This window comes from Varanus komodoensis, unplaced genomic scaffold (genome assembly GCF_004798865.1).
Source record: "Varanus komodoensis strain SLA01 unplaced genomic scaffold, ASM479886v1 scaffold23, whole genome shotgun sequence".
NCBI classification, from domain to species: domain Eukaryota; kingdom Metazoa; phylum Chordata; class Lepidosauria; order Squamata; family Varanidae; genus Varanus; species Varanus komodoensis.
This window is the reverse complement of record NW_025335627.1, coordinates 10,428,603-10,453,439: the sequence shown is the minus strand read 5'-3', so window position 1 is coordinate 10,453,439 and position 24,837 is coordinate 10,428,603. Positions and strand designations below refer to the sequence as shown.

Below are 24,837 nucleotides of genomic sequence, written 5' to 3'. Positions count from 1 at the left end.
CAGTTGCAGCTGTATCTGGTGGTGAAAGGAAACTCCAATGGTGTAAAGATCTATACTCCACAGGAACCTGGAATGTAAGATCTATGGATCGAGATAAACTGGACGTGGTCAAACATGAGATGACAAGACTGAACATCAACATCTTTGGAATCAGTGAACTAAAATGGACAGGAATGGGTGAATTTAATTCAGATGACCATCAGGTATACTACTGTGGGCAAGAATCCCTCAGAAGAAATGGAGTAGCCTTCATAGTCAATAAAAGAGTAGGAAAAGCAGTACTGGGATACAATCTCCAAAATGACAGAACGATCTCAGTTCGAATCCAAGGAAAACCATTCCATATCACGGTAGTCCCTATGTCCCAACCATTGATGCTGAAGAGGATGAAGTTGACCAGTTCTATGAAGGCCAACAACACCTTCTAGAAATAACACCAAAAATGATGTCCTTATCATCATGGGGGATGGAAATGCTAAAGTAGGAAGCCAAAAGTTAACTGGAAAAACAGGCAAGTTTGGCTTTGGAGTAAAAAATGAAACACAGCAAAGGCTGGCATAATTTTGTCAAGAGAACACACTGGTCATAGCAAACACTCTTTTCCAACAACCCAAGAGACGACTCTACTCATGGACATCACCAGATGGTCAACACAGAAATCAGATTGACTATGTGCTCTGCAGCCAAAGATGGAGAAGCTCTATACAGTCAGTAAAAACAAGAGCTGACTGTGGCTCAGTTAATGAACTTCTTGTTGCAAAATTTAGACTAAAATTGAAGAAAGTAGGGAAAAGCACTAGGCCACTCAGGTATGACCTCAATCATATCCCTGATGAATATACAGTAGAGGTGACAAATAGATTTAAGGAATTAGATCTGATAGACAGAGTGCCTGAAGAACTATGGACGGAGGTTTGCAACATTGTACAAGAGGTAGCAACTAAAACTATCCCAAAGAAAAAGAAATGCAAGAAAGCAAAATGGCTGTCTGAGGAAGCTTTACAAATAGCTGAGGAAAGAAGGGAAGCGAAAGGCAAGGGAGAAAGAATATACCCAATTGAATGTAGAGTTCCAGAGAATAGCTACAAGAGATAAGAATGCCTTCTTAAATGAACAGTGCAAAGAAATAGGGGAAAACAATAGAATAGGGAGGACCAGAGATCTCTTCAATAAAATTGGAGATATGAAAGGAACGTTTCATGCAAAGATGGGCATGATAAAAGACCAAAATGGCATGCAGCTAACTGAGGCAGAAGAGATTAAGAAGAGGTAGCACAGAAGAACTATACAAGAAAGTTCCTAACGTCCCTGACAACCATGATGGGGTGGTCACTAACCTCGAGCCAGGCATCCTGGAATGTGAAGTCAAAAGGGCCTTAGGAAGTCTGAGCAACAACAAAGCTAATGGAGGAGACAGCATTCCAGCTGAGATATTCAAAATCCCAAAAGACGATGCAGTAAAAGTACTCTACTCAATGTGCCAGTAAATTTGGAAAACTCAACAGTGGCCACAGGATTGGAAAAGGTCAGTTTACATTCCGATCCCAAAGAAGGGCAATGCCAAAGAATGTTCAAATTACCGCACCATTGCACTCATTTCACATGCTAGCAAAGTTATGCTCAAAATCTTACATGCTTGGCTTCAGCAGTAACTAGAGATCAATGGCCAGCTTACACTGGATCATGGAGAAAGCTAGGGAGTTTCAGAAAAACATGTACTTCTGCTTCATTGACTATGCTAAAGCCTTTGATTGTGTGGATCACAACAAATTGTGGCACGTTCTTAAAGAGATGAGAGTACCAGACCATCTTATTTGACTCTTGAGAAACCTATATGTGGGTCAAGAAGCAACAGTGAAAACTGGACATGGAACCACTGAGTGGTTCAAAATTGAGCAAGGAGTTTGGCAAGGCTGTATATTGTTGCCCTGCCTATTTAACTTATATGTAGAGCACATCATGAGAAAGCTAGGGCTAGATGAATCACAAACTGGAATTAAGATTGCCAGGAGAAATATCAACAACCTCAGACATGCAGATGATACCACTCTAATGGCAGAAAGTGAAGAGAATCTAAAGAGCCAAGGTTGCATTTGGATGCCAGGAAGCACTTCCTGACAGTCAGGACCCCGAGGGTGTGGAATGGGCTTCCACAAGAGGTCGTTGAGGCCCCATCGGTGCGGGTGTTCAAGGATAGGCTGGACGTGCACATGGTGGGCATGTTGTGAGCAGTGCCGGCTGGTGCCGGAGGTCAGACTAGATGGCCCAGGAGGCCCCTTCTGACTCGCTCTGTTTCTGTTTCTATGTTTGATGCGGGTGAAAGAGGAGAGCACAAAAGTTGGCTTGAGTTTCATTCAACATTAAGAAAACTAAGATCATGGCATCCAGTGCTATCACTTCCCAGCAAATATATGGGGAAGAAATGGAGATAGTGACAGATTTTATTCTCCTGGGCTCCAAGATCACCCCAGACCGTGACTGCAGCCAAGAAATTAAATTGAAAGACGCTTGCTTCTTGGGAGGAAAGCTATGGCAAATCCATACAGCATACTGGGGTATGCAGTGTTGGTATAATGAAAGAAAGACATTGGAATGAACCAAGCAGTCCTGTTAGCTTCACATGCATTCTGACATCAGTCCAATTTATCTAACCATTGCATCAGTCTGTGAATAGAGACTTGTTTTTCTTGATAAAGGGCATGAAACCTTGCGATCTCCTTTAATATGTGCATTCCTGTAGGCAACATTCACTTAAGAATGTAAATTATTATTAATAATTTTAATTAATTAATTACAATTATAATTATAATTATAATTAAATTAAATTATATTTAAAGTCAAGAGCTAAATCACAAAATTCAGTCAGGCATGCAGTCTGATACACATGTTCTGATCCATTTAAGTCTGGAAAGTGTGACTTTGGTTGGTTTCCTCAGAAAGTGGGACGAAGCAAAATTCTTCCCCTTTCCTGGAATTTTCACAGCCAAATATCCCAACAGTATGTGGCCTTAGCAAATTCCCATCTCGGATGAGCCAAGGTGCTGACAACTGTGATGCATTGTTTATTGTGCAACACCTGAGGGGTCCTGGGGCACATCCCCACCTGTTCTTGATTTTGGCCATGCAAGCAGAGATCTATGGCATATGAACTGCTGCATCAAGTTGGACTGACTCTAAACAAAAACGAAATACCACCACCCAGGACTAAATACTTTTTGGAAGCATTGAAAGACTCACTGGCTTTCACCTTTGAGGTTCAGGGTTAACCTGAAATGGTTGGAAATTTCATTGACTGGGATGATGCTTTACTGTGTTTGCATCTTTGTTTTTTGCTTCTGTTCCTGTCCTATCATATCCCAAACCTTTCGCCTGTGCATTGTCTAGTGACTAGTTGCAATCCTGACAGTAACCCTGTTTTGTAAGTTGGCCTTATTATGCCCTCATATGGCAGGTGAAAGGCAAGGCTGAGGATGAGAGGATGTGCCTTTCCCAAGGCCTCCTAGTGTAGTAGTGACAGAGGCGAGATTCGAACCCAGGGTTTCCTGACTTCTAGCTCAGGGCTATATCCAGTATTAGGCAAATGGACTCCCACCATTCCTCTCTTCCATCCTGCATGCCCACCAAATCTGCTCTCAAGGGCCCTCCAACCAGAGGAGATTTGGAGGGACTCCATTCCACCAGCCATGTCCAATCCATGGGCAGAGGTACACCACTGGACCAAAGCATAGTTGCCACACAACACTACCTCACATCAAAAATAGAAATGAATTTCAGTTTTGTGAGCACTGGACTGCAGCTTTTCCCACTCAGTTTTGGGTAGTAACCTGTAAATGTTCCACATCAACAGGAAACACCTCAGCAAGAGTTGAGTCGTAACAAGAAAAGCTGGCATGTTTCAGTTATGGCCAATTTACCAGAAGGAAAGGCAGAAAAAAAAAAGAAACTTATATCGATAACCACAAGTAAAGTGACTAATATTGGTGCTGAAATGTTTATACAATGAGGTGTTTGTGACTAGAATATGATACCTAGTGGAAACATTTTCTGAGAATTAAAAAACACCCTTGCCCTGATAATGTGTATTCACCTTCGGGCAATCCAGACAAGACATTTTTACTGGCACTGTAGTCACATGATACTCCTTGTGTTACTTCTGCCATTGTATCTCGGATTTCTTCAGACCTGCTGCAACATGGCTTTTGAAGTGTTGTGCTTTTTTGCAAGGTGCATATTCCAGTGTGTGCTAAGCTGGTGGCATTGCCCAGTGAGAGGAATGGCCATCCTGCTTCCTTCTGCCCCCCCCCCCCCCCCCGTAAGGAACAACGGCACCTTCACTCAGAAGTAAACCACATTTGCTCCAATGAAAATCACTTGGAAGGAAGTAACATTCGCTTAAATGGCCTAGAGTCGGCACCAAAGAAGTCAGCACCACTCTTGCTTTTGGCAATTCGGTGAAATAGGGGCACCGATTTGGCCACCTTCACCCCATGGGAGGTGGGGGAAGAATAGGGACTGGAACCACAGGCTTCCTTTCCTCTCTCACCATCCCCTTCTCCTTCTCCATGGCTTTTTAGGAAGGAGCAGAAGGAGCTGCCTTTTTTTTTCCTTTTCAAAAACATCACCCCTCATTTGCACATAGTTAATGTCCTTAATGCAGGATGGGGGCAGGGCAGACTTTCTTTTAAAGGGCAATTTCCCTGCACACCTCCCCTTTCCAGCTCCTCCTCCTCCTCCCACTACTGCATGTCTGTGTGACACAGGATCACATTTGTAACATGGTGGGAAACATGCTGTATTTGTCAGATGTGCCGCAACAGGAGTAAATGTGTTTTGCATGAATACTTTGGCAAAGCATCCTGATAAATGGCAGGAACTTAGTGTACATCGCCCTGCTGGGTCATCGGCATTGCTGAGATAATATCTTTTCCATCTAACCATTGGAATGAGATCAAAGTTGTAAGTGAAATCATTTTTAATGCTATGCTCATCAGAATGATTTGAGAGAACTACTGGAAACTGTACATCGTATGTTCACATGTGATGCCGAAATAAGCAGGTAAATGGCACTAGGAGCAGATATTAAGGGGAACAGGAGAAGAATCTATCTCTGCTCAGTGATCATGAAGCGAAGCCATGGGGATTAGTTTCCAAAGAGGCAGCTGGATTGAGTGCCCGAGATTGCAAGTGCTGAGCACTTTGCATTCAAAAAATAAAATAGCGTCAAATCAAATGAAAATAAGGGCTCCATAAAAGTAAGGCTGCATTTCTGTGATGAACCTTCCTCACCGTTTCAAAGATGTCGCTATGGGGGTGGTGGAGGAGGGGGGTTAAAATTGATAGTCTTTAATCTGTGCTGCAGTTCAGGCTTTCTCCTTGATCATCAGTCCTGATTTATCTCTTATTAAAGTTGATCTCCAGCCATATGAGGACTTACTACTTTGCTAAATAGCATGAAGATACTAATTTAGATGAATTTTCATCATTCATCTGCACCTTGATTATATATACATATCTAAAGTGCTGATCTGCCATATTCATTTTACTATGAAAACTTACTAACCTTGTATTTCCTCCCTGGTGAATTATAATCGTAAAACAGAAATGTAGATCTCTTAAATTCGATCCCATGGGTGAAATGGCAATGGAATGATATTCGGTATATAATTTTTAAAGGGAGGATTAGGAGACGAGGAATAGTTTGGAACTGGATATAGCTTCTGGTGCAGAAGAGAAACACTCATGCCAGCAATGGTCGGGCACTCTTCATTGCGCGGGGGGCAGCTGGAGAGTTTGGGGGGCAGAGGGGGCACATGGCACACACAGCTTTGTCTTCCCAACACTTTGCAGCCACCCCTCCTTCCTACCTCACAGTCACAAAACTCCTAACTCCTTCGAGAAGATAAATGGGTGAGGCTAAAAGAAAAGCAGCTTGCCCCAGAAACTCAGTAGAAAGGAGAGGTCAAGGGCTTGTCTCCGAAGCACAGAACTGTGCTTCTGAACCTACCAGTTTCTGCTCCAACATTCATTCCACACGGGCAAAGTGTACTTGGCCTGAAAGCTGAGAGCAACACAGAATTGGAATCTGGGCCCCAAATACCAAATCACATCTTTGTCTCCAAAACACAAAGAATATCCATTTCACAGGAAGCAAACCGGTGATGCTCAGAGAAATACACACTTGGATAAAACACCCAGGCATGCCACCCCACTCCCCAAAAACATGCCCACACAAACAAAAGGAAAAACTCAAGGAAAAATCCCCACAAACAGACAAGCACAACACACACCCGGAAAGGCACACAACAAAAGAGCTGCTACACATGCACATTTAAAAGATTGGCAACACACCCCCTGCTTCCCCTCCAACCCCAAGGAAACTTTGTACCACCCCTGCAGGTCTAGAGTTTTCTTGTTTTCTGGGCAGGCTTTCGAGTATACACTGGGCTTGTCATGCTAATTTTCTAGGAATCGCTCAGGGCCTGCTTTGTTTCACTCAGAAAGCAAGTTGGTTCTAGAGGCTGGCAGAGTCTTTTGAGCATGGCAGCCTCCCATATCATTTTTCAAAGTAATTAACATTAAATCCAGTCTCAAAAGCACAAATACCCCAGAGGCGCAGGCAGCAGGTGTCTGTGGGCATAGGCAGTGCTTTTTTTGTAAGAAAAATGGTGCTGGAAATCATGAAATTATTTACCTTTCACACGTAGTCAATCACTGTACACACACCCACACACATCAGTTGTGTAACGAAACATAACGGTTGCCGCCCGCAGTAAGCACTCAGCGCATGACTACACAAGCCGAGCAGCGCCATCACAACCAGTGTGGACGAAGTACGCATGCATCGGATTCGACACACAAGCAGTCCGCAGGCACCGTTTTAATGATTTTGCCGCCGACCTGCTATGCTCGACAGGGTGATTCAAATCCACATGGACCAAACATCAAATTTTCAAATTTTTAAAACTTGGAAGATCTGTTGAAAAAAGGTGCCAGAAATCCGTTCAAGTGCGTTCTATGTCAAAAAAAGCACTGGGCATAGGGGTGCCCAGGGATGGCCCTCTGGAGAGGGCAGGCCTCAACAGCAGTCCAGGAATTCACCAGGGCCATTGCTGCGTGCTCATTTTGCAGCACCGGGAGCATGGCTGCAGCAGTTTTCAAGGCCACAAGGCATGGAAGGGGCCCTGAACCACGTCTGCACTGAACTGGGGCCATGAAAGAAAGAAGCTGTTCCTGCCCTCATGTTTTTGGAGCAGCTGACTGGACAGTGATGCTGCAAAAGGAAATGGTGAGCTATTTGTTGAATGGAAGTGTCCTGTCCCAGCATTTCGGTGCTCTCTGCCCAGTTAACAGCAAATGCCAATAAATCACACCACGTAAGCTAAAAACAATTAAAACAGATTGAAAAGTACTGCTATGCCGTGGGATATGCCCTGGTTTAGAGGTTCTTTTAAAACATGTTACCAGTTCATAGGCAACCCTGGTTTACCTGTTTAACACCAGATATTAAAATTGCTTACAACAAGACGCCATCTTAGACTAAGATTATATTCCTCACTCAAGATATGGGACATACAGAGTTCATTTCCAGAAATCATTCTCTCAGACAAGATTTGTTCTTTGCTTCTTTACTATAGTAAAAAAAATCCAATATCAATACTTATTACACAGTTTATACATGCATAGATTCAAACCCATAATATATTCAACATTATTTGAAGTCAAAGCTTCTAAGTAGAACAAAAACAATTGTTTTTAAGCTTACCAAGATGGTTTACAGGCAACACCCTGAGGGCAGAGGATCCGACTGTTACATCTCCAGACCCTCTTCGATGGACATTTTGGAAAATACTGTACGTTTAGATTAAACCTGCATTCCTAAGGATGTATTTCTATTCTGAAATAACTTATGTCTAAACAATATCACCCCGTATTAAGATATCAGTAGATGATTATGAGCACACGTCCGCGCACAGACACACAGAGGGGGCAGGGATTCCATGACATGGTACAGGCCTGTGTATGATACAATAATTGTTTCTTTGACACTCCCCGTTCTCCTGAGTATATTCTCAATGCCTTATTCTCAATGTCTATCTGTTGCATTCATGGTCTGAAAAACTCCCTCCTCTTACCTTATTCGATCATATTCCTAGTTCACCTAATTGTTTCGAGGGACCTTTTTATTGATCTGTAAGGGTGAGGTCTCTGTAAATCGAATACAGACATTGATCTCCTAGTGCCCCAAGTGTTCCCCTTGTCTGGATTCCTTTTGGTATTAGTAAAGAGTGCCAGCAAACCAATCATCAGTTCCTAACTATTAGTCACTGTTGTCTACTATGTGGGAAGCCTCAGAGAGAAAGCAAAATAACTACTCATATGCCATACTCTGTTGCTGATTAGCTATTTGAATCCCTTATTTTAATCCAAAATTTTCTTGGAGACATTTCATTCTTGACTTTCCTAACTGGGCAACAGGAATAAGGCAGTACAAATATGCAAGATGTGCCTGATTTGTCAAAGGGCACAGAAGACAAAAGCAACCAAAATAGAGGCTTGCTGCAGGAGAACTTCAACTTGGCCAGTCAAATTCCTGCTGGAATAAATAAGTTTTAGCTAGGTGCTATACTTAACAGCGACAGAGGGGACCACGTGCCTTGCCAGGACAAGACATTCCACAAGCTAGGCATGGCGCCACCAAAATGTGCCTCAGCCCCCAACAAGAAGACCCTTCCCTGGGAAATGGACAATGACAGTCCAAGTGGGGGCATGTGGAGGGAGGGGGGGAAGATGGGAGTCATTAGTGCAATTCTTTGACTATCCACTCATAAGTAAGACTTTACATAGTCCAGCAGAACTTATTCACAGCTAAGCATGACTAGGATTGCTGTGGAAAATGCATTTGTAGGGGAACATTGGCAAGCAAGGAAAGGATTAACCATCCCTTCCACCTTCCAGTCATTCCCTTCAGTTGCTTGATCATGAGGTTGTCATGGGATTGAGAACCCCATGTTTTCCCTGTAAATATGAAGGTGCACACATAGTTTTGTGGCGTATCAGTATGAAGTAAATAACATGTGCGGTGTATTTCATTTAATTGCATTCCACATTTCTTTCAATCAGCTCTATTGGATGGTCAATTCAGAACTAAGCAGACTGATCCACTTGGTACTGATGAAAAGGATACAAAATGGAGGTCAGATGTACTTTTAGTTATTTCAACAATAATCATAGCAACGTAATGATGAATATTGATGCTCATCCCACTTGTATTCACTACTGCACTCAATCTGTTGTTGTGTTCTTGCTGTTTTTAAAAAAGATATTTACTATAAAACCTTATATTTGTGGTTTCTGTGCCAAAATCCCTCTGGAAAAGCAAACTGCAAACAATTTAGCTTGATCAATATTTTGGCATGTTCTGGTTGCTTAGTATATGAAGAATAGCTACAGTGAAGCACAACAGGAAAATACTGTGGTATGCCTCATTTTCTGCACAATTCAAAATAAACAGATCCACTGAGTTGAAAAGCTCAGCAACAGGTTCTACCCCTTATGTGCAGAAGGTGCGAGCATATTCCTTCCCTACTCCTTTAGGATAGTGCTATTGCACAGGAAGTTAGAGAAAGCAGGACAAAGAAGGGAGGCGAATTTTAGCCAGCATTGGAGGCTAAAAATGTTACCATTTTGCTGCAAAAGAGGAAGAAAGTCCAGGTACAAAAGAGGACTGGGCTGCTGACCCTCTAATAGTCATAGAAGAGGGGATTTTAGCAGGGGTAAGTTCCTCCACACAATTGTGAGAAGAGCAAGTCCAGTCCACAGCTGCATCTGGCCATCTTATGTCAGTGAGAAGCCTTCTAGCCTAGCCTCCCTCCTGGCATTTAGTTTTTGATGCGAACAAATGTTTTCTGGGCAGACTTTCAAGAAATGTTTGATTTTTGTGAACTGTGACTTGCAGCCTTGAGTGGTGCACAGCCCAGAAAAAGGTTTGCCACCGCAGTGAGAACACAGCCTCATGGACAAACAGAATGTTGTGAATGCAGGAGATCTGTGGCTGGTGATACCACTCCTCGCATTTCCCCCACTCATGAACACAATGCTTTGAAAAGGCTCTTCAAGGGGAAAGGGACCAAAATCTCTTCTCTCATCGCTGCAAACGGGCACTGTCTGTGGTGCATCGCGATGGCGATGCACAGGGGCTGCAGGAAGCCACCTCTGCTTTCTATCGTTGTGGTGAGCATGTCACACACGCACGCATGCACACACGACCCAGTCACTGATGCTAGGCTCACCCACAGAAGACATTTGCCTGATACCAGAACACCTGGTTCTCAGTTCCAAAATGAAGGGAAAGTGCAGTACTTTGTCCACGGAGGAAGCCTTCATATATGTTTCCCATATTTCTTGATCTGCCAATCAGAAAGAAAAAAATAAAATTTGCTCTTCACACATAGCTTATCTTAAGTGTGGGTACTACCGTCTCCATATTGGTCACATCCAGTGTGGCTTTTCTGAAGCGCTTATGTTCTGAGAAGCAGCTTGTGCAATATAAAGCAGCATCCAGCAAGGTCTTCCTCTTCCACCTGTTGCTTTCTTCGTGACTACCAAACTTTCTAGTATGCCTGTGTGTGCAAGGTCTGTACGTCCAGCACCATCGCTGTAGCCTGATTTGGATGCAACGGGAAGCCATGATTTAGCGCTTGGTGCACATGCTGAGAGAAACCTAGGCAAAGGTATGCTTACCACACCTGCCTGCTTCTCCTGTGCCGCTGGGGCGGTGGGGACTCATGCAAAGGTCCTGGCATCTGAAGGAAAGGCTGTGGCTCAGGTTCAGCCCCGGAATTGTCTTGCTGGTTTGAACTAACTTGAATGTGTTCCAAGGCACCATCTCTGGTCTGAATGGAACAACAAACTGCCTTTCACGGAAAGGGAAATGCAGCTCAGCGGGAATCCTTTTCCTGGCTGCAGAGGAGGCAGGATGGGGAGGGGGACATCTGGGAGCATTTTTTCTTTTTTCTGTCTTTTTTAGTATTTTACACAAGCCAGAGCTTTTGAGGCAAATTATTCAAAGAAAGCTCATTTCACATATCAGTTTGATTAAACAGAACTGTGTATTACTGCAGAGTGCTGGGCATTTAGGTGGATTTCACTGCTGCCATGGACATATATTCATTATTGTAGTCATGAGAGCTGGAGACTCGCCGGCAAACCTAAGAATTAAAAAAAATGCCGTGGATATGAAGTCTAGTAATTTTTACACATGCACATTTTTAGCTTTTATTTACATTCATTTATTATATTTCAGTGCTGGCTTGCTGACTTTCTGGGATCAACTGAGGCAGTTTACAAAGAATTCCACATGTGAAATCTATCATGAAATAAAAACTTAGTAAAATCTTTAAAGCAACATTAAAAATCACAACAACCTAACTTTGTTCAGAGCACAGTTATAGCTGGTTTGCATGAACCAAAGCCACGGTAGGTCAATTTCCTTGCAGGGCTTGTTATTTTGCATTTGGAAAGTACAAGTCCCAGGGGGAGCATGCTGTGACTTGTTGGGACCCAAGAAGGGAAGGTTGCTGGGGTGGCTAACAGGCCACCCAGAATACATGCCCTGTTTTAGATTTGAGGGACAGCTTGGTAGCCTCCTTAACACCCTACCCTCACTGGGCTTACACGTAAGAAGAGGCCATGATGCACCCCTGACTATAGCTTGGATTTTCAAAATGGAGGCCAGTGCTGCAACAAAAATAACATTCACCCACAATGGCTTCATGTTACATGCAACCCAGCTTTCAGATCTTCCACAATTTCTTAAAATTGTGGTTGATTTCCAAGGGTCACATCACATGTTAACTTTCTAACATATACTTTCAAACTGGCGTGGGGGAAAGCAAGAGCTTTGTAACGTGAGAATGGCAATGCACACACACATATATATTTCTTTTCTTCTTTTTCATTTTTGCCTCACATGCACAAATCAGGAAGTTGATGTCACCAGAAGCATCCTAGTGACTGGGTTCATACAACATAGAAAGCCACTGAAATCAGTAGTAGGGACTCTCTGACAGCTGCCCCCAAGTGCCATTTGGGTGCTTGGGCAGCTGTCACCTCTGCTCCACTCCACTCAGCATCACACAGTGTTCCTGGAACACCACTGAGAAGACTGAGGGAGGGAAAAATGAAGGAAATGCCTCAAGACTCCTGTTTGTTTGTTGGGAATAGCATGGCTCCAAGGCTGACTTTAAGCCTGGGATAGTTTATAGGCCTCTGGGGCTGAAAGTGTAGTGTGAACTGGCTGAGTATGTGTACCAACTGCATTGCCAAAAGACATCTGTGCTAACATTACACATTTCCATCTTAGAAGAACATAATGGGAGAATGATCCCCATCACCTGCTTTCAAGCAGGAACAATCCAAAATGATTTGAGGCACTTTGACAAATCCAGAACAAAATGTATGCAACCCTCACCATCTTGCTGGGCCTGCTGAATACTACTCCAGAGCTGGCTTGGGCCCACCAGTTATTTGCTACGGCTGTGGAAGTGGTGATCAGGGGAATTTGCTTCCTCAGATATTTTTGCTGATACACACAAAGTTCTTTCTCTCCCCCCTAAAGCGCCAGGTCTTTAAATCAATAAACAACTCCATCCTATAAAAATTAAAAGTAAACTGCTGTCACTGAATTCCAGTATGAATAAACAGCTCAAATTTGTTCATCAAAGCAGTTTCCATTCCACATGCTGACTCAGTATGTCTCTGTGCCACTTTCTGGCTCTCACTAAAATGAAGACCTGGACGCCATTCTATCTCATGCAAGCAGGAAAGATGCTTTTGAAAGTAGCTGTGGAAATCACATACCTCATTTCTGAAGCAAAAAAGAGTTAGCCAGAAGATGCAAGCACCAGTGGAAAAAGCAGTGAACCCAATGAGTATCCATGATGTAAGTGCTGAGAAGAAGCATGGTTCCTCTGCTGCAGCAGCGGATTCTTTAAATCATGAAGAAAACAAAAGAAACAGGATTTAGAATTACTGCCCTGATCCTCAGATCTCCATTGTGACATATCTGTGTGGGGCAGTCCAACAACTGGCTAGGGTTTAGAATAGAATACAACAGAGTAGAATAGGAAGAGGTCTATAAAGCCATCGAATCCATCCCCCTGCTCCGATTCCACATGTGGTCACCCATCCAGCTGCAAGCCTGTGCCTTTCCAGCTCAGCAAAGGGCACTCCACATGTTGCCTTGATGCACAGGCAGGTAAGAGAAAGTGCCCAGTATTCTTCATCCAGGTACTAACCAGGCCCAACTCTGCTTAGCTTCCAAGGTCAGGCATGTTCAGGGAGGCCTGGCCAGAGGTATTCTCTTCTCTTTGCTGGTTTTCCTCAGCATCAGTAACACAGCTCCCTCCTTTGAGCAAGTGTGTATGGAAGGAGTCTTACAGGTAAGGGCGGAAGCCAGAGAAGTGCGGTTGAAGGGGCAGGGGGCAGGCTGGTGAGCACCCAGGGCTGAAAGGTCTGGTTCATTTAAGAGACTTTTGGGATGGGGAAGGGGTGTTCTTTCCAAGACAGCTTCTTCTGTCATTGATGGGATTAGGTATACTCCAGTCTTGACTTCCAGAGTGCCAGGCGCAAACAAAGCCAGCAGATGAACTTTTCCTATTTACTTTATTTCCCACCTGGAAGTGATTATAAGGCAGTGGAAATGAAAGTGGACACCAAAGCCCATAGCCAGGATAGAATTCTTCTCATCTAAGTTTTTAAAAATTTGTCACTTGACAACTTCCATTTAATGGATAAGAAGTTGTTTTTAGGGTAGGAAAGTGTCTCATTCAAAAAGTCCAAAGCAGCTGAGTTCCACAAAGTATGTTTGATTTCTCCACAAAAGCCAATTTAGAACATTTCAAATGGCCCTCAGCAATAGGTTTATGAACACATACTAGCATGGGCCATCAACAGAAAAGAAGATCTAACCAGGCATTCAGCTGGTTGTAGCAGAGACTGTACACTTGGACCCAGATGAATATACACTATTTTCTTCCTCTGTACTTGATTGGCAGACTTGAACTGGTGAACGGACTTCAGCGTGCCGCACTGCATTTGAGCAGGGGCAATCCATGGTGCTCTCTCCATGGTGGCTCACACATGCATGATCAACATTCCTTTAGGAATCAGCCCCTGAGATTAGTACAGGAAGAAGTCTATTGCGTTCTCCCATCCCCTTCCCAGCTGCACCTTTTGCCTCCTTCCTCTGTCAACCTCACATGGTGATGGAAGACTAAAGACAGGTCAGGAGAGAAGGAACTGGAGGCGTTAATGTTTTGAAAGGGTAATACAACCACTTCTGTGGAAGGGTGGAGAGACGCCTTTGGCTTTGGGCCTGGTTGGCTCCCATGGAGGCCACAGTCTAGCAGTGACAGTTCCCCGGTGAGCTGGCATCACCTTTCCTGGGCTCCCAGCACCTGGAGGAAGCAGCTCTCTGGGAGCCCGCATCACTCCTCACCTTAGTGATGGGCAAACGAAGCCGTGGGGAAGTGCCACCCCGGGGCTCTCCAGACACAGAAGCAGAGGCTAGTCAGCCGTCCATCTTGGAGAATGCAGACTTCCTAATCAGAGCGCTATGGGAGGCTGCCTGGCACTGAGCCAGGTCCTCAGTCCATCTAGCCCAGCCCTGCTGAGGTGGACTGCTGGCACTGGCTTCGCAGCACTGGCACTGCTTGTCAGGCAGGGATATTTTCAGCTCTGTCAGAGAGGCCGGCACTGAAGTTGGGACCTTCCGCATGCAAAGCTGGTGCTTGAGCTCTGTCATGAAGAAATGGCATTTTCCCAGGGTTCAGACTGGTTGCTGGGGAAACATGGCTCTTCTTCCACCTGGCACAAGCCACACACCAGTAAAAGTGGTGCCTGCCATAGTCGTGCAACTGTCACTTGCTCGTCATGTCACTGTACACCCATCAGGACCAGAACCTGCGTGCTTTATTTTGCAGAAGGTATTCCTTCTTCACTGTGTCACGCAACAAGGATGGAGAGCCTTCAGCCCTCTGGTCAATGCCGCTGGACAGACCACCTCACCTGGCCCTCAGTGACCTCCGGGTAGAAGCAGCCCATCCTTTGATGCTCCAAACACTCCCCAGTGCCCACTTCCTCAAGTCCCCTTATTGTGGAAGGGAGGCTTCAAGGTGCGAGGACTGTCCCGAAGCACCTCTTACCCCCGGGATTTGCTTCTCAGGTACAAGTCTTAACAATTTTAAGGGATTTTTTCACTGGTACTTTAAATCATAAATTCCTTTGCTTATGTGTCAGTTAGGAAAACCAAGCAAGCAAGCAAGCAAGCAAGCATTTCAACTTACCTTGAATATATAGATGCTTTTCACCTGCTTTGCAGCAATTGAAGACTGGGGAAAGGCTTTCTAGGCAGCAGGTGTATGTATCACTGTGATGGCTCTTCAAATTCCAGAGTCTGAATGACACTTTATCACCCAAATAGATTGGTTCACAAAACTCACTCTTGTTCTCAGTCCCGTTTTGCCCATTGTCCCTGTACAAAGTACAGATGGCTTCTTTGTCTCTTCCCTTGAACAGTCTCATATAGAAACCTTGCACTATGCTAGGCAAGGAACAATTAAAAGTGAAGTTTTCTCTTGGAAATTCATCAGTGGGCTGAAAAGTGGAGATGGAAAGGTTTTCTGGAGAAAGAAATGGGCAACACGCACAAGAAAGAAAACTGTTACTGGAAAAACAAGTAGAAAACAGGAGAGTGACAACAAAGAGAAACAGGGGAAGACTGTTCTTTCCAGGCACCTAATCATGGTAGTCTCATAAAGTACATAATGGTGTGCCACAAGTGGTAAGGGACATCTGTACCTTCTGTGGCCAGCAATGAAATCTTCCAAAAAGATTCAGCTGATTTACACGGCGGAACAATGTTGTTTCAATACCCATTGCCCATGAGCAGCACCAACACAATTTAGTTTTAATGAAAGCAGTTAATTTTCCTAAGAATTCTGGGTTTCAGACATCCCAAGTCCTCATTAGCCTTCAACTGCCAAGGCTGCCTTGTCCTCAAGGACATCAGGGTGCTGATGCCAACGCTTGGCCAAGGCAGCATGTTGGGGAAGGGTCCTGTATCCCACTGAAGCAATTCAACCATTGGTTGCAGCAGGTCAAGGTCTCAAGACTATGAACCACCTGGCCAAGCATCAATGTGGCAGAATTCCAAACAAAATAATGTGTTTTGAAGAGATTGTCCCCAAGAATCTGAAATAAGTGAACTCTAAGCATAATGACTAACATTTTAGTATTCTCTGGGGTGAGACATTTATAATGTCCTAAAATCTTCATGGCATGGAATCCAGCCTTGAGAAGGTGAGAACCCCCGCACGGAGGCAGCCATGCTTAAGCTCCAGTGATTTCTGTGGGGCTCTGCTTGCACTAGGGTATAGTCATTACCTGCAACCCCTCCCCCCCACTGCCGCACACACACTACTTAAACTGCACTGGATTCCATGCAGCCAAATGTTCTGTAGAAATGCAGACATTATTAGTGGTTGCATCATTTCTCTAAATGTGCAGTACCAAAAAAATGCACTGGCATCCTCAGGTCACACCATCAAACCACACAAAACAAGAGTACCTTTACCTTTACAGGGTCCTACGGAGGGTTTTGGTGAACAGTCAGCAGCACCTAAAATAAAATTATAAATAAAATTGGCATTTTGTCATATATGGGTGAGCCTAATTTTGTAAGCAGTTGCATTGTGTGTTAATAAGTGGTGTGTAATTATAACAAAACAAGTTAGTGTAGTCCAGTATGGTCACCCACCAGGTGGGTTGTCCACCAGTCCTCCAGGAGGCATCCCAAGGGACTTGGTGACTGAAGCCATCTTGTTTACTCCCCTTGCTGCAAGTTTTGTCCCTAGTACACCCACTGCAACCCCCCGCCCCACTTTCCCCCTGTTTTCCTCCAGGAGATGGCTTTTTATGATCTCCAAATTGAATTTTCACTGACATTCACTCCAAAGTACCTAAGCAGCACATTGGAAGGGCTGTCTGTAGTTCACTCCTTGACAGTTACCCAGTGATGTTTCTCAGACAGAGACTAAGAATCTGCCTGCCTTGGAAAGCATGGAAGGTTTTTCAGGGTGGGAGTGGGGACAGATGCAAGAAGAACTCCTTGTCTTGGTTGGACAACAGCAGGCAAAGTTAGCAGCCCGAGGATGAAATCTCCGGTGTTCCCATCATCTAGCCCTCAAGCAGCAAGAGCCACCCAGAAGCTTTACTGAAAGGAAGGGGCAGAGGGGAAGTTTCACTTTGGAGTCAACTCTTTACATGGACAGATGCTTCTCCTGAAACTCTAGTAGAAGGCTTCTTTGATTTATACTGTTCCATAACCAGACAATTTTCAATAAAGAATTATACATCCAAGGTTTCATTTTGAGCCTGATCAGAAGAAAGAAAAAGGGAGGTGACCTGCCCATGACATTGGTGAACAAAAAGGGCCTGCAATAACAACAGGGCTAAGTGAGCCTGTGGCAGTCATTCCAAAGTCCCCACGTAGGCACTTGGTGAGCAGCTCTCACCAAGTGGGTGGCCCATGAAAGCTTGGCAAAAGTGACAGGGATTTTTTTCCACTTTTGCCATAGTGGCTCTGGGGCTGTTCCCTGAAAAACCATAAGAAAGTTGCCATGCTGGATTTGGATGACATGGCAATCCACAATTGGCAAGAGCAACTGAAAACAAGCCATGGGTTCCCAGGCTGGCTTGTATGTGAAAAATGAGGCATCTTGCAGAGACTGCAGTGACTCTAGATGATGCAACAAACCACCAAGGCTGGCTGGCCATGGTGGGGTGCCTTGTCATAATACTGCCTTGGGAAGTGGTGGGTTCTCTTTCGCTCAAGGGATTCAGGCAGAAGCTGGATGGCCATCAGTCAGGGATGCCATGGCTTGGGATGGGACAAACCCTGTTGGAATCTGTCCCTCCAAACATTCATCACCCTCCTCTTGTGCTTGGCCAGGCCTTCCAAAGTGAGCAGAGCCAAGAGGAAGCCTGTGGAGGCACACAGAGCCCCAGTTGTGCAACCGACAACTGGCAGCTGCAGCTGGCGAGGAAGAGGGGTGCTGCTTGCACTGTGTTCATGGGAGGCAGGGGCTCCTTTCCTGGCGAGCCTCTCCCAACCAGCCTTCTGTGGTGTGGAAGGGGGGCATACTCACAAGAAACTTGGATTCGGGACTCCTGCAAAGCAGACTGGAATCCAAGGAGCCCAGCACAGGGAATCTGATGGATTCCCACCCCAGATGGATTCCTTACATGTCCCTTGCTGTCGCTGCACCCTGGATTGACTGGATCAGAGGTCCTCCACATGGACACCCATTCTTCAGGGGTTTTTTATGATTTTAAAAAAATCTATATAGATGCATATGAAATGCATGCAACTTTCTAAGAATTTCACATGGGCTTCTACCAAAGCAAACCAAATATCCCTACATGTGCCACTTATCTGTGTATCAAAAGTGTTGTAAAAGCCTTAGTTGCACTACAGGAGGTTAGCGTTTTCCCTTCCAATTTTGTAATATTCACCTGTTAGCTGTCAAAAGAGTGGACAGAATCCATTTCTCTTTCCATTTGCTGGTTTCCATGAAGCAGGTTAATAACTTAAAAGAACACTCTTTCTATATTCATGGATGTGAATACTAAACAAGAGCGAATTTGCATAACATGGGAAGCAATAGTGAAATCTTACAATTGTGGGTGTGTTGTGTCATCCAGACCCAGTCCTGGAGTTCCTGCATGATAGGGTTAGTTTTCTGAAACCAGAGAGAGAATCAATGGTCTACACTAATCCAGACCTGGGATTCCCTTTTTACCAGTGTTGTTATGGAAACACTAGCGACCCTTGGCAAGACTAGTGGCTGGTGTTTCTAGCTTTCACTCTCTACAGTCTGCTGCTCCCTAGCAACAGACACAACATTGTTCTCTTTATTCGCATTGGCCAAGCAATGTGTCCAGCTCCCTGTTTACATTTCAAAACAGGTAAACAGCATGAAAACACATGGATTGAGATGGGGAGAATCACAGGAAAAACTGTTGATTTCCTGTAATAAAAAGCTCTGTGTGGGCTGGAGGTCCACTTTGTGGGGGAAGGGGGGAACACGCCTGAGGACTGCAACAGACCAGTCTGCAGTCCATAGGCAAGAAGAGAAAAGGGATGGGACTGTCAGGATGCCATGGTGAGGAGGGGAGGATGGAGAAGGGAGCGCAGAAACTGTGCTGTCTAGGTAACCATGTGGTCATGCCTGGTTAAGTTTGGGCATAAATCTGCATGGCATGGAAACAGTGAATATTAAAGATTGTCTAATGTTTACATCAGTGAATATGAAAGACTGTTCCAGCCCAAAATGTATCTATTGTAATAACCTCCTCCCAAAAAGAAGCAACTATTGGACATTGCTAATGCATATATTTTCAAAAAGCATTAGCTGCATTGCACTGTCAGCAAGTAGCTGAATTAGACAAGCGCTTATGAATAACATATTGCGGTGTCCAATAGACTGCAAGCAAATATTTCTCCTGTTTAAGATGCAGCCTAAGATGTTCAGATGAGACAGGTAGGCACAACAGTGTCAATCCACCAATTAGGCATTTTGTGTCAGTGCTCACAGCAGTTTCTCAAATTCTCAGATGTGCCCACAGGTTCGAAAAGTTTGGAAATTCCTGGATGAGATCATCTCCAAAGTTCCTCCCACTTCTATGACAACGTAATTACAAAATTAGAAAGCTCACATATGAATGTACAAATAACATAATGCCTCAATGCTTTGCTTCAGGTTACTCAATTATACAGTCACAGAGAAAAGAAGCAAAGCTTTTCAACAAACCAAGTCCCAAAACAAGAACAATCCGAAATCCATCCAACCTTTCAGTGCATGGGAGCACACGGGAACACATGACTGGCAAGGAGCCAGATTTCTTGCTCTGGGCTCCTTCTTCAGCTCTCTTACCAAGAGGCACCCAGGACCTGGCCCAGGTCCAGCCCAAGCCATTTTATTGCCTGGGGTGAAGCACAAGATGGTGCCTCCTGCCGCTCCATGTAGAAAAGCCTTTCTTCATGGCTGAATGTCTTCTTCTAGCACAATGCATTGGCCACCATCTCAGGGCAGCAGAGAAACAGGAGGCATCTAGGGGCATGTGGCACTGGCTGCTTTCTCCCAACTTTCCTGCAACCTTGTAGGATTTGCCATCTGAGGCCACCACCTCACTTTGAGTAATGGCAGGGCAAACTAACCCCCTTTGTAGGTATTTCAAGTCAGCAGTTTTGTTGATTGCATTAAGTATTATAGATTTAAAAAAAAAAAACAAATACCTTTGCATATCAGTCTTTAAAAACATTGTAAGGCAAGAAGAAAAAAGAAAGAAAGAAATTGTTTGCAGTCACATTCCATGCAGTCCTATGCAGTGCAAAATGTTGGGCCCACAGGGCAAAATGACAGCAAGCGAGAACTTCCTCTCCCAGGCTGCTTGCAGTCTGGAATGCTTTCTGAGCACTGCCACTGTGAAGATGTTGTGCAGCGATTCCATCTTTCCCTCCCTAAGGGATTTTCTATGTTAAGGAAGGAGATGGAAGAAGTAGTGGGAAAACACAGGAGGGTTTTGAGTGGGAGATGGTGCCTAGACTTCCTGTAACATTCTATGAATGAGGCAGGGCAGTGGCACAAGAAAAGCCTGGCCTGGCAGCACCCCATTCTTTCCCGCTCAGCTACTCTGCAGCTTAGGGTGGAACAGAACTTCAGGTCTGCTCCATGCAGACCACAACTTAAAGCACATTGTCCACCACTGCATTTGCACTGATGGGTTTGACATCTCCAAGTACCTTCAGATGAAAGGTGAAAACACTTCTGAATCCAAAGATCTATAAGCAAACAGAAAGAGGGCTATAGTTTGTTTTAATACCAGTAAGGCAGCAATCTGATACACATATATCTAGGGGTAAATCTTATTGCAGTCTGGGGGACTTACTTCTGAGTAAACATACAAAGGGTTGCACTGTATGTGAATGTAAACAATCTACTTCTTTTTGTTTGCTTCTCATCATCTCACAGTGTTTTTAAAGATTAATAAAATGTCTTCCTTGAAACTTAATGCAATCAGCAAAGTTGCTGTATTAGGTGGGTAATTTGATATTTATTTATTTATTTGGTTAATAAATGTATATTGCACTCAACAACTTAAGTCAACTCCCAGCACAGCTCCTGGTAGTAATAAAAATATTTAAAATTCAATCACAAGAAAAATAAAACAGAGGCAGAAGGGCACAATACAGTAAGCAATAAAGCAGATTTTAAAAACAAATAGCCCAAAGAATATGCTGGAACCCCTGGCCTGAAAGGATACCAAATTGCTACCATAAGGGCATTTCATACACAGTTTCCTTGATGGAGAAGAATGTCTCTCTGGTCAACACCAAGCTGCTTAGTTTTAGAGTAGCCAGGTTTCCTATTTCATGGAGGGCGGTTTGCATTGGAAGGTGTTCTCCATTTGAAGGACTGTCCAGACCCACGTCAAGTTTAAAAATGAAGAATGACAAGAAAACATCAGGAAAGAAGTTGTCCATCAGTGGTGAGCATCCAGTAAGCCCACAGTCTTGCCCACTTTGGTTAGAAGTATTCTATTTAAATTATAGCAATTATTCTACATGTGTCTTTATGCAGTGGTACCTCAGCTCACGAACGCCTCGGGTTGCGAACAGAAATTTTGGAAAAAGTTTGCCTCAGGTCGTGAACTCCACATCAGGTGCCGATCCCGATCGCACCCGTCTTCCCTGCACAGATGCGATCACGGTTATGTTGTGCTTGGGGGGGGGGGGATGGTTGTGATTATGCTTGGGGGAGGTCGATGGCTGAGATCGTGCTGTAGGGGGAGATGGCTGTGACCGTGCCTGTCCTCCCTGCCTGAGCGCGGCCACGATTGTGCCTGTCCATGGCCATGATTGCGGTCGCACTCGTGCAGGGAACATGGCGTGATCACAGTTGTGTTGGTGGGATGGGAGATGGCTGCTATCTTTGTTGCTGTCACTTTGCTTCAAATTTTTGTGATTAAAAAAATAGTTACAAAACGGATTAACCTTATTTACATTGAACCTTATGGGAAAATTTGACTTGGCTCATGACCAATTTGGGTTGTGACCAGAATCGTGGAACGAATTAAGTTTGTGAGCCAAGGTACCACTGTACATATAAAGTAGTATATACAATTGTGCAACCCTGTACCCCTTTGTGTCTGTTTTTCTGACAATGCAAAACTAGCTAGCCTACCTCAGAAGAAAGTGAAATTCAAAGAGACCCTTTAGGTTCAGACAGGTGCAAGCAATAGAAGGAGGTTCTTCAGATGCTCTCATGCCTCAAACTAAAGGTAAGAGCTTTAAAGGTAAGTACAGTGCTTTGACCTGTAGCCCCAAAGGGATCAGGAGTCATGGCCCATTGTAAGAAATGGCAGGAGATGTTCCATTTTGCCAGTCTCAGTGGTAACCTTGCTGGAGAAGAGCTTTGCAAATACCCTGGACCCAGAAAGACAAGGAAGTGGGTTTTAGATTAAATCATACCAGAACTTTCCCTGGAAGCAAAAATGACAAAACTAAGACTGTCGTACTTTTATTACCTTATAAGAAGGCAAGACTCACTGGAGAAGTCAATCATATTAGGGAAAGTCAAATGCAAAAGAAAAGGAAGACCAAATAAGAAATGGATGGACTCCATAAAGCAATCTAGAACAACTAAGCAGGGATGTCATGGAGAGGGCATTTTGGTGGGCTTTCAATCTTAAGGTTGCCATAAGTCAGAGATGACTTGATGGTATGTAACAAGTTAGTTAACCTGCAAGAAGAGTGTATGAATTAACTGAAGTTTCCAAAAAGTAATCAAAAGCAGTTCCAAACACAAACCATTACAATAATCTAATCTGGATGTTACAAAGGCATGGATGACTGTGGTCAAATTCTATTCCTCAGTATGAGGTCATGCGCCAGCCTTATCCAGTGGAAGGCACTGAGTGCCCACGTGCCAGCCCCAGAGCACCCTAAGAGAGTGGGCCAGATCCTTTTAAGGAGAAGGCAATCCAAGTAATTGAAATTTCATGTTGTTCTGCCTAGGTTCCATCCGTAGCCGAGAATTAGGTGCCACCTCCACCTGCATGGCTATGTTGTTCAGTTAAAACTCCTCAAGTGTGAAGGTGTCACTATGTCTTAATATTTATTTTAAGTGTGCACACACATACACATATCAGATATGCAAGAATACCTACTGGAAAACAACATTGCAAAGGACAAATTATGATCAAAATCATTTCACTTGCTGAACAAAAGAATGATTGAAAGGGCCATAAGGGCAGGACTGGGGAACTACACCACAGGTAAGCAACCCCCAAAATTGCATTTGACTGACAGTTTTGCTGTTCTATTTTCAACAACAGTAATGTATGGATGTGATAGTTGGACGTCAAGAAAGCTGACAGGACGAAAATGGATATGTTTGAAACATGGTCCTGGAGGAGAGCGTTGCAAACACCCCAGATAGACTGAAAGATTAACAAGTGGTTCCTAGGTCAAATCAAGCCAGAATTTGCCCTGGAAGCAAAAATGAAGAAACTGAGGCTGTGGTACTTTGGGCACATCATGGGAAGGCAAGTCTCACTGGAAGAGACCATAATGCTGGGGAAAGTCAAAGGCAAAGAAGAAGAGGAAGACCAGCCATGAGATGAATGGACTCCATAAGGGAAGCCACAGCCTTGAGTTTACAAGAGTTGAGAAAGACTGTCAAGGACAGGACATTTTGGAGGGGACTCATTCATAGACACACCATAAGTCAGAGACAACTTGACAGCAAATAGCACTAACACTTTAGTAAAATCAGTCAGTCAGGTTGTTGTTGTTTTTTAAACCCATCTAGAGTCAATTTCTAGAATCTCTAGGTTTGCAATAAAAGCTTGAGCTATGATGGGCTGGTTTTTAAATAGTATTAAAATAATGTTTTTATAGCATTATCAGAGTTTAAGTTACTGATACTATACCCTGGCACACATCATGTTTTTCTGTGTTAACAGGAAGCAATGCATGCAGCGTTTGCTTTCTAAAGAGCAGGAAACACAGCAGATGTTCACAAAAAATCAGATTTGTACCATACCAAAGATCAAATCTAATTATGTTGTTCCACACACAAGATCAGCTTAAAACAAATTATTCTCCCATAGATCTCCCACTGGAAGGGTAGATGCCCTTTCTGTATCAATCCTGTACAGCCATTGTTCTTTGTCACACATCCTTGGAACGCATAAAACAATAAGTGAAAACAAATTCCTGCCAGAAGTTGGGAATATCACTTACCATATTGGGGTTCAAAGTGGAAGAACAGAAAGCAGAAGGTCACAATGTCTAAATTCATACTTCTCGAATGACGGACTAAACCTAATCTTTTGTTCAATGAGGGGCAGGGTGACACTACGGCTGCTCTCTGTTCTCAATTTCCATAGCAAGTGAAGTCATTTTGCTGCTGAGAAGTCATTGTGTTGGTGTTCAGGGTAACTCTTCTTTTTTCAGATAGCACATGCAGAAATATAGGTACGTCAGCATGAAAGGCGGCATCCAAGAGAGATGTGTGGTTTTTTACCAGCTCATTTCTTGATAAGAACACCAAGAAGACAGAAACCTTGTCTTCAAACCTGCATTGGAAAATCTCAAACCAAGCACGATCTGAAGATAGATATAAATTGTGATGATGATAGCATCTATTATGCAAATCTTTATTCATGCTTTCCATAACTCTGCAGTTACCGTGACTCTGCACCGTTGATAGC

At 44.0% G+C, this 24,837-nt stretch overlaps 1 protein-coding gene across 1 annotated transcript; it reads right to left on the bottom strand.

Annotated features, from left to right (window-relative positions):
- Positions 1-11,002: 11,002 nt before the first annotated feature.
- Positions 11,003-24,494, bottom strand: LOC123024330 (T-cell-specific surface glycoprotein CD28 homolog). Its single transcript, XM_044431921.1, has 5 exons — positions 24,368-24,494; positions 16,634-16,678; positions 15,345-15,680; positions 12,859-12,986; positions 11,003-11,207 (listed from the first exon to the last, which is right to left on the bottom strand). The coding sequence occupies exons 1-5, from the start codon at positions 24,423-24,425 to the stop codon at positions 11,133-11,135; spliced, it is 642 nt and encodes a 213-aa protein (XP_044287856.1). The 5' UTR covers positions 24,426-24,494; the 3' UTR covers positions 11,003-11,132.
- Positions 24,495-24,837: the final 343 nt, after the last annotated feature.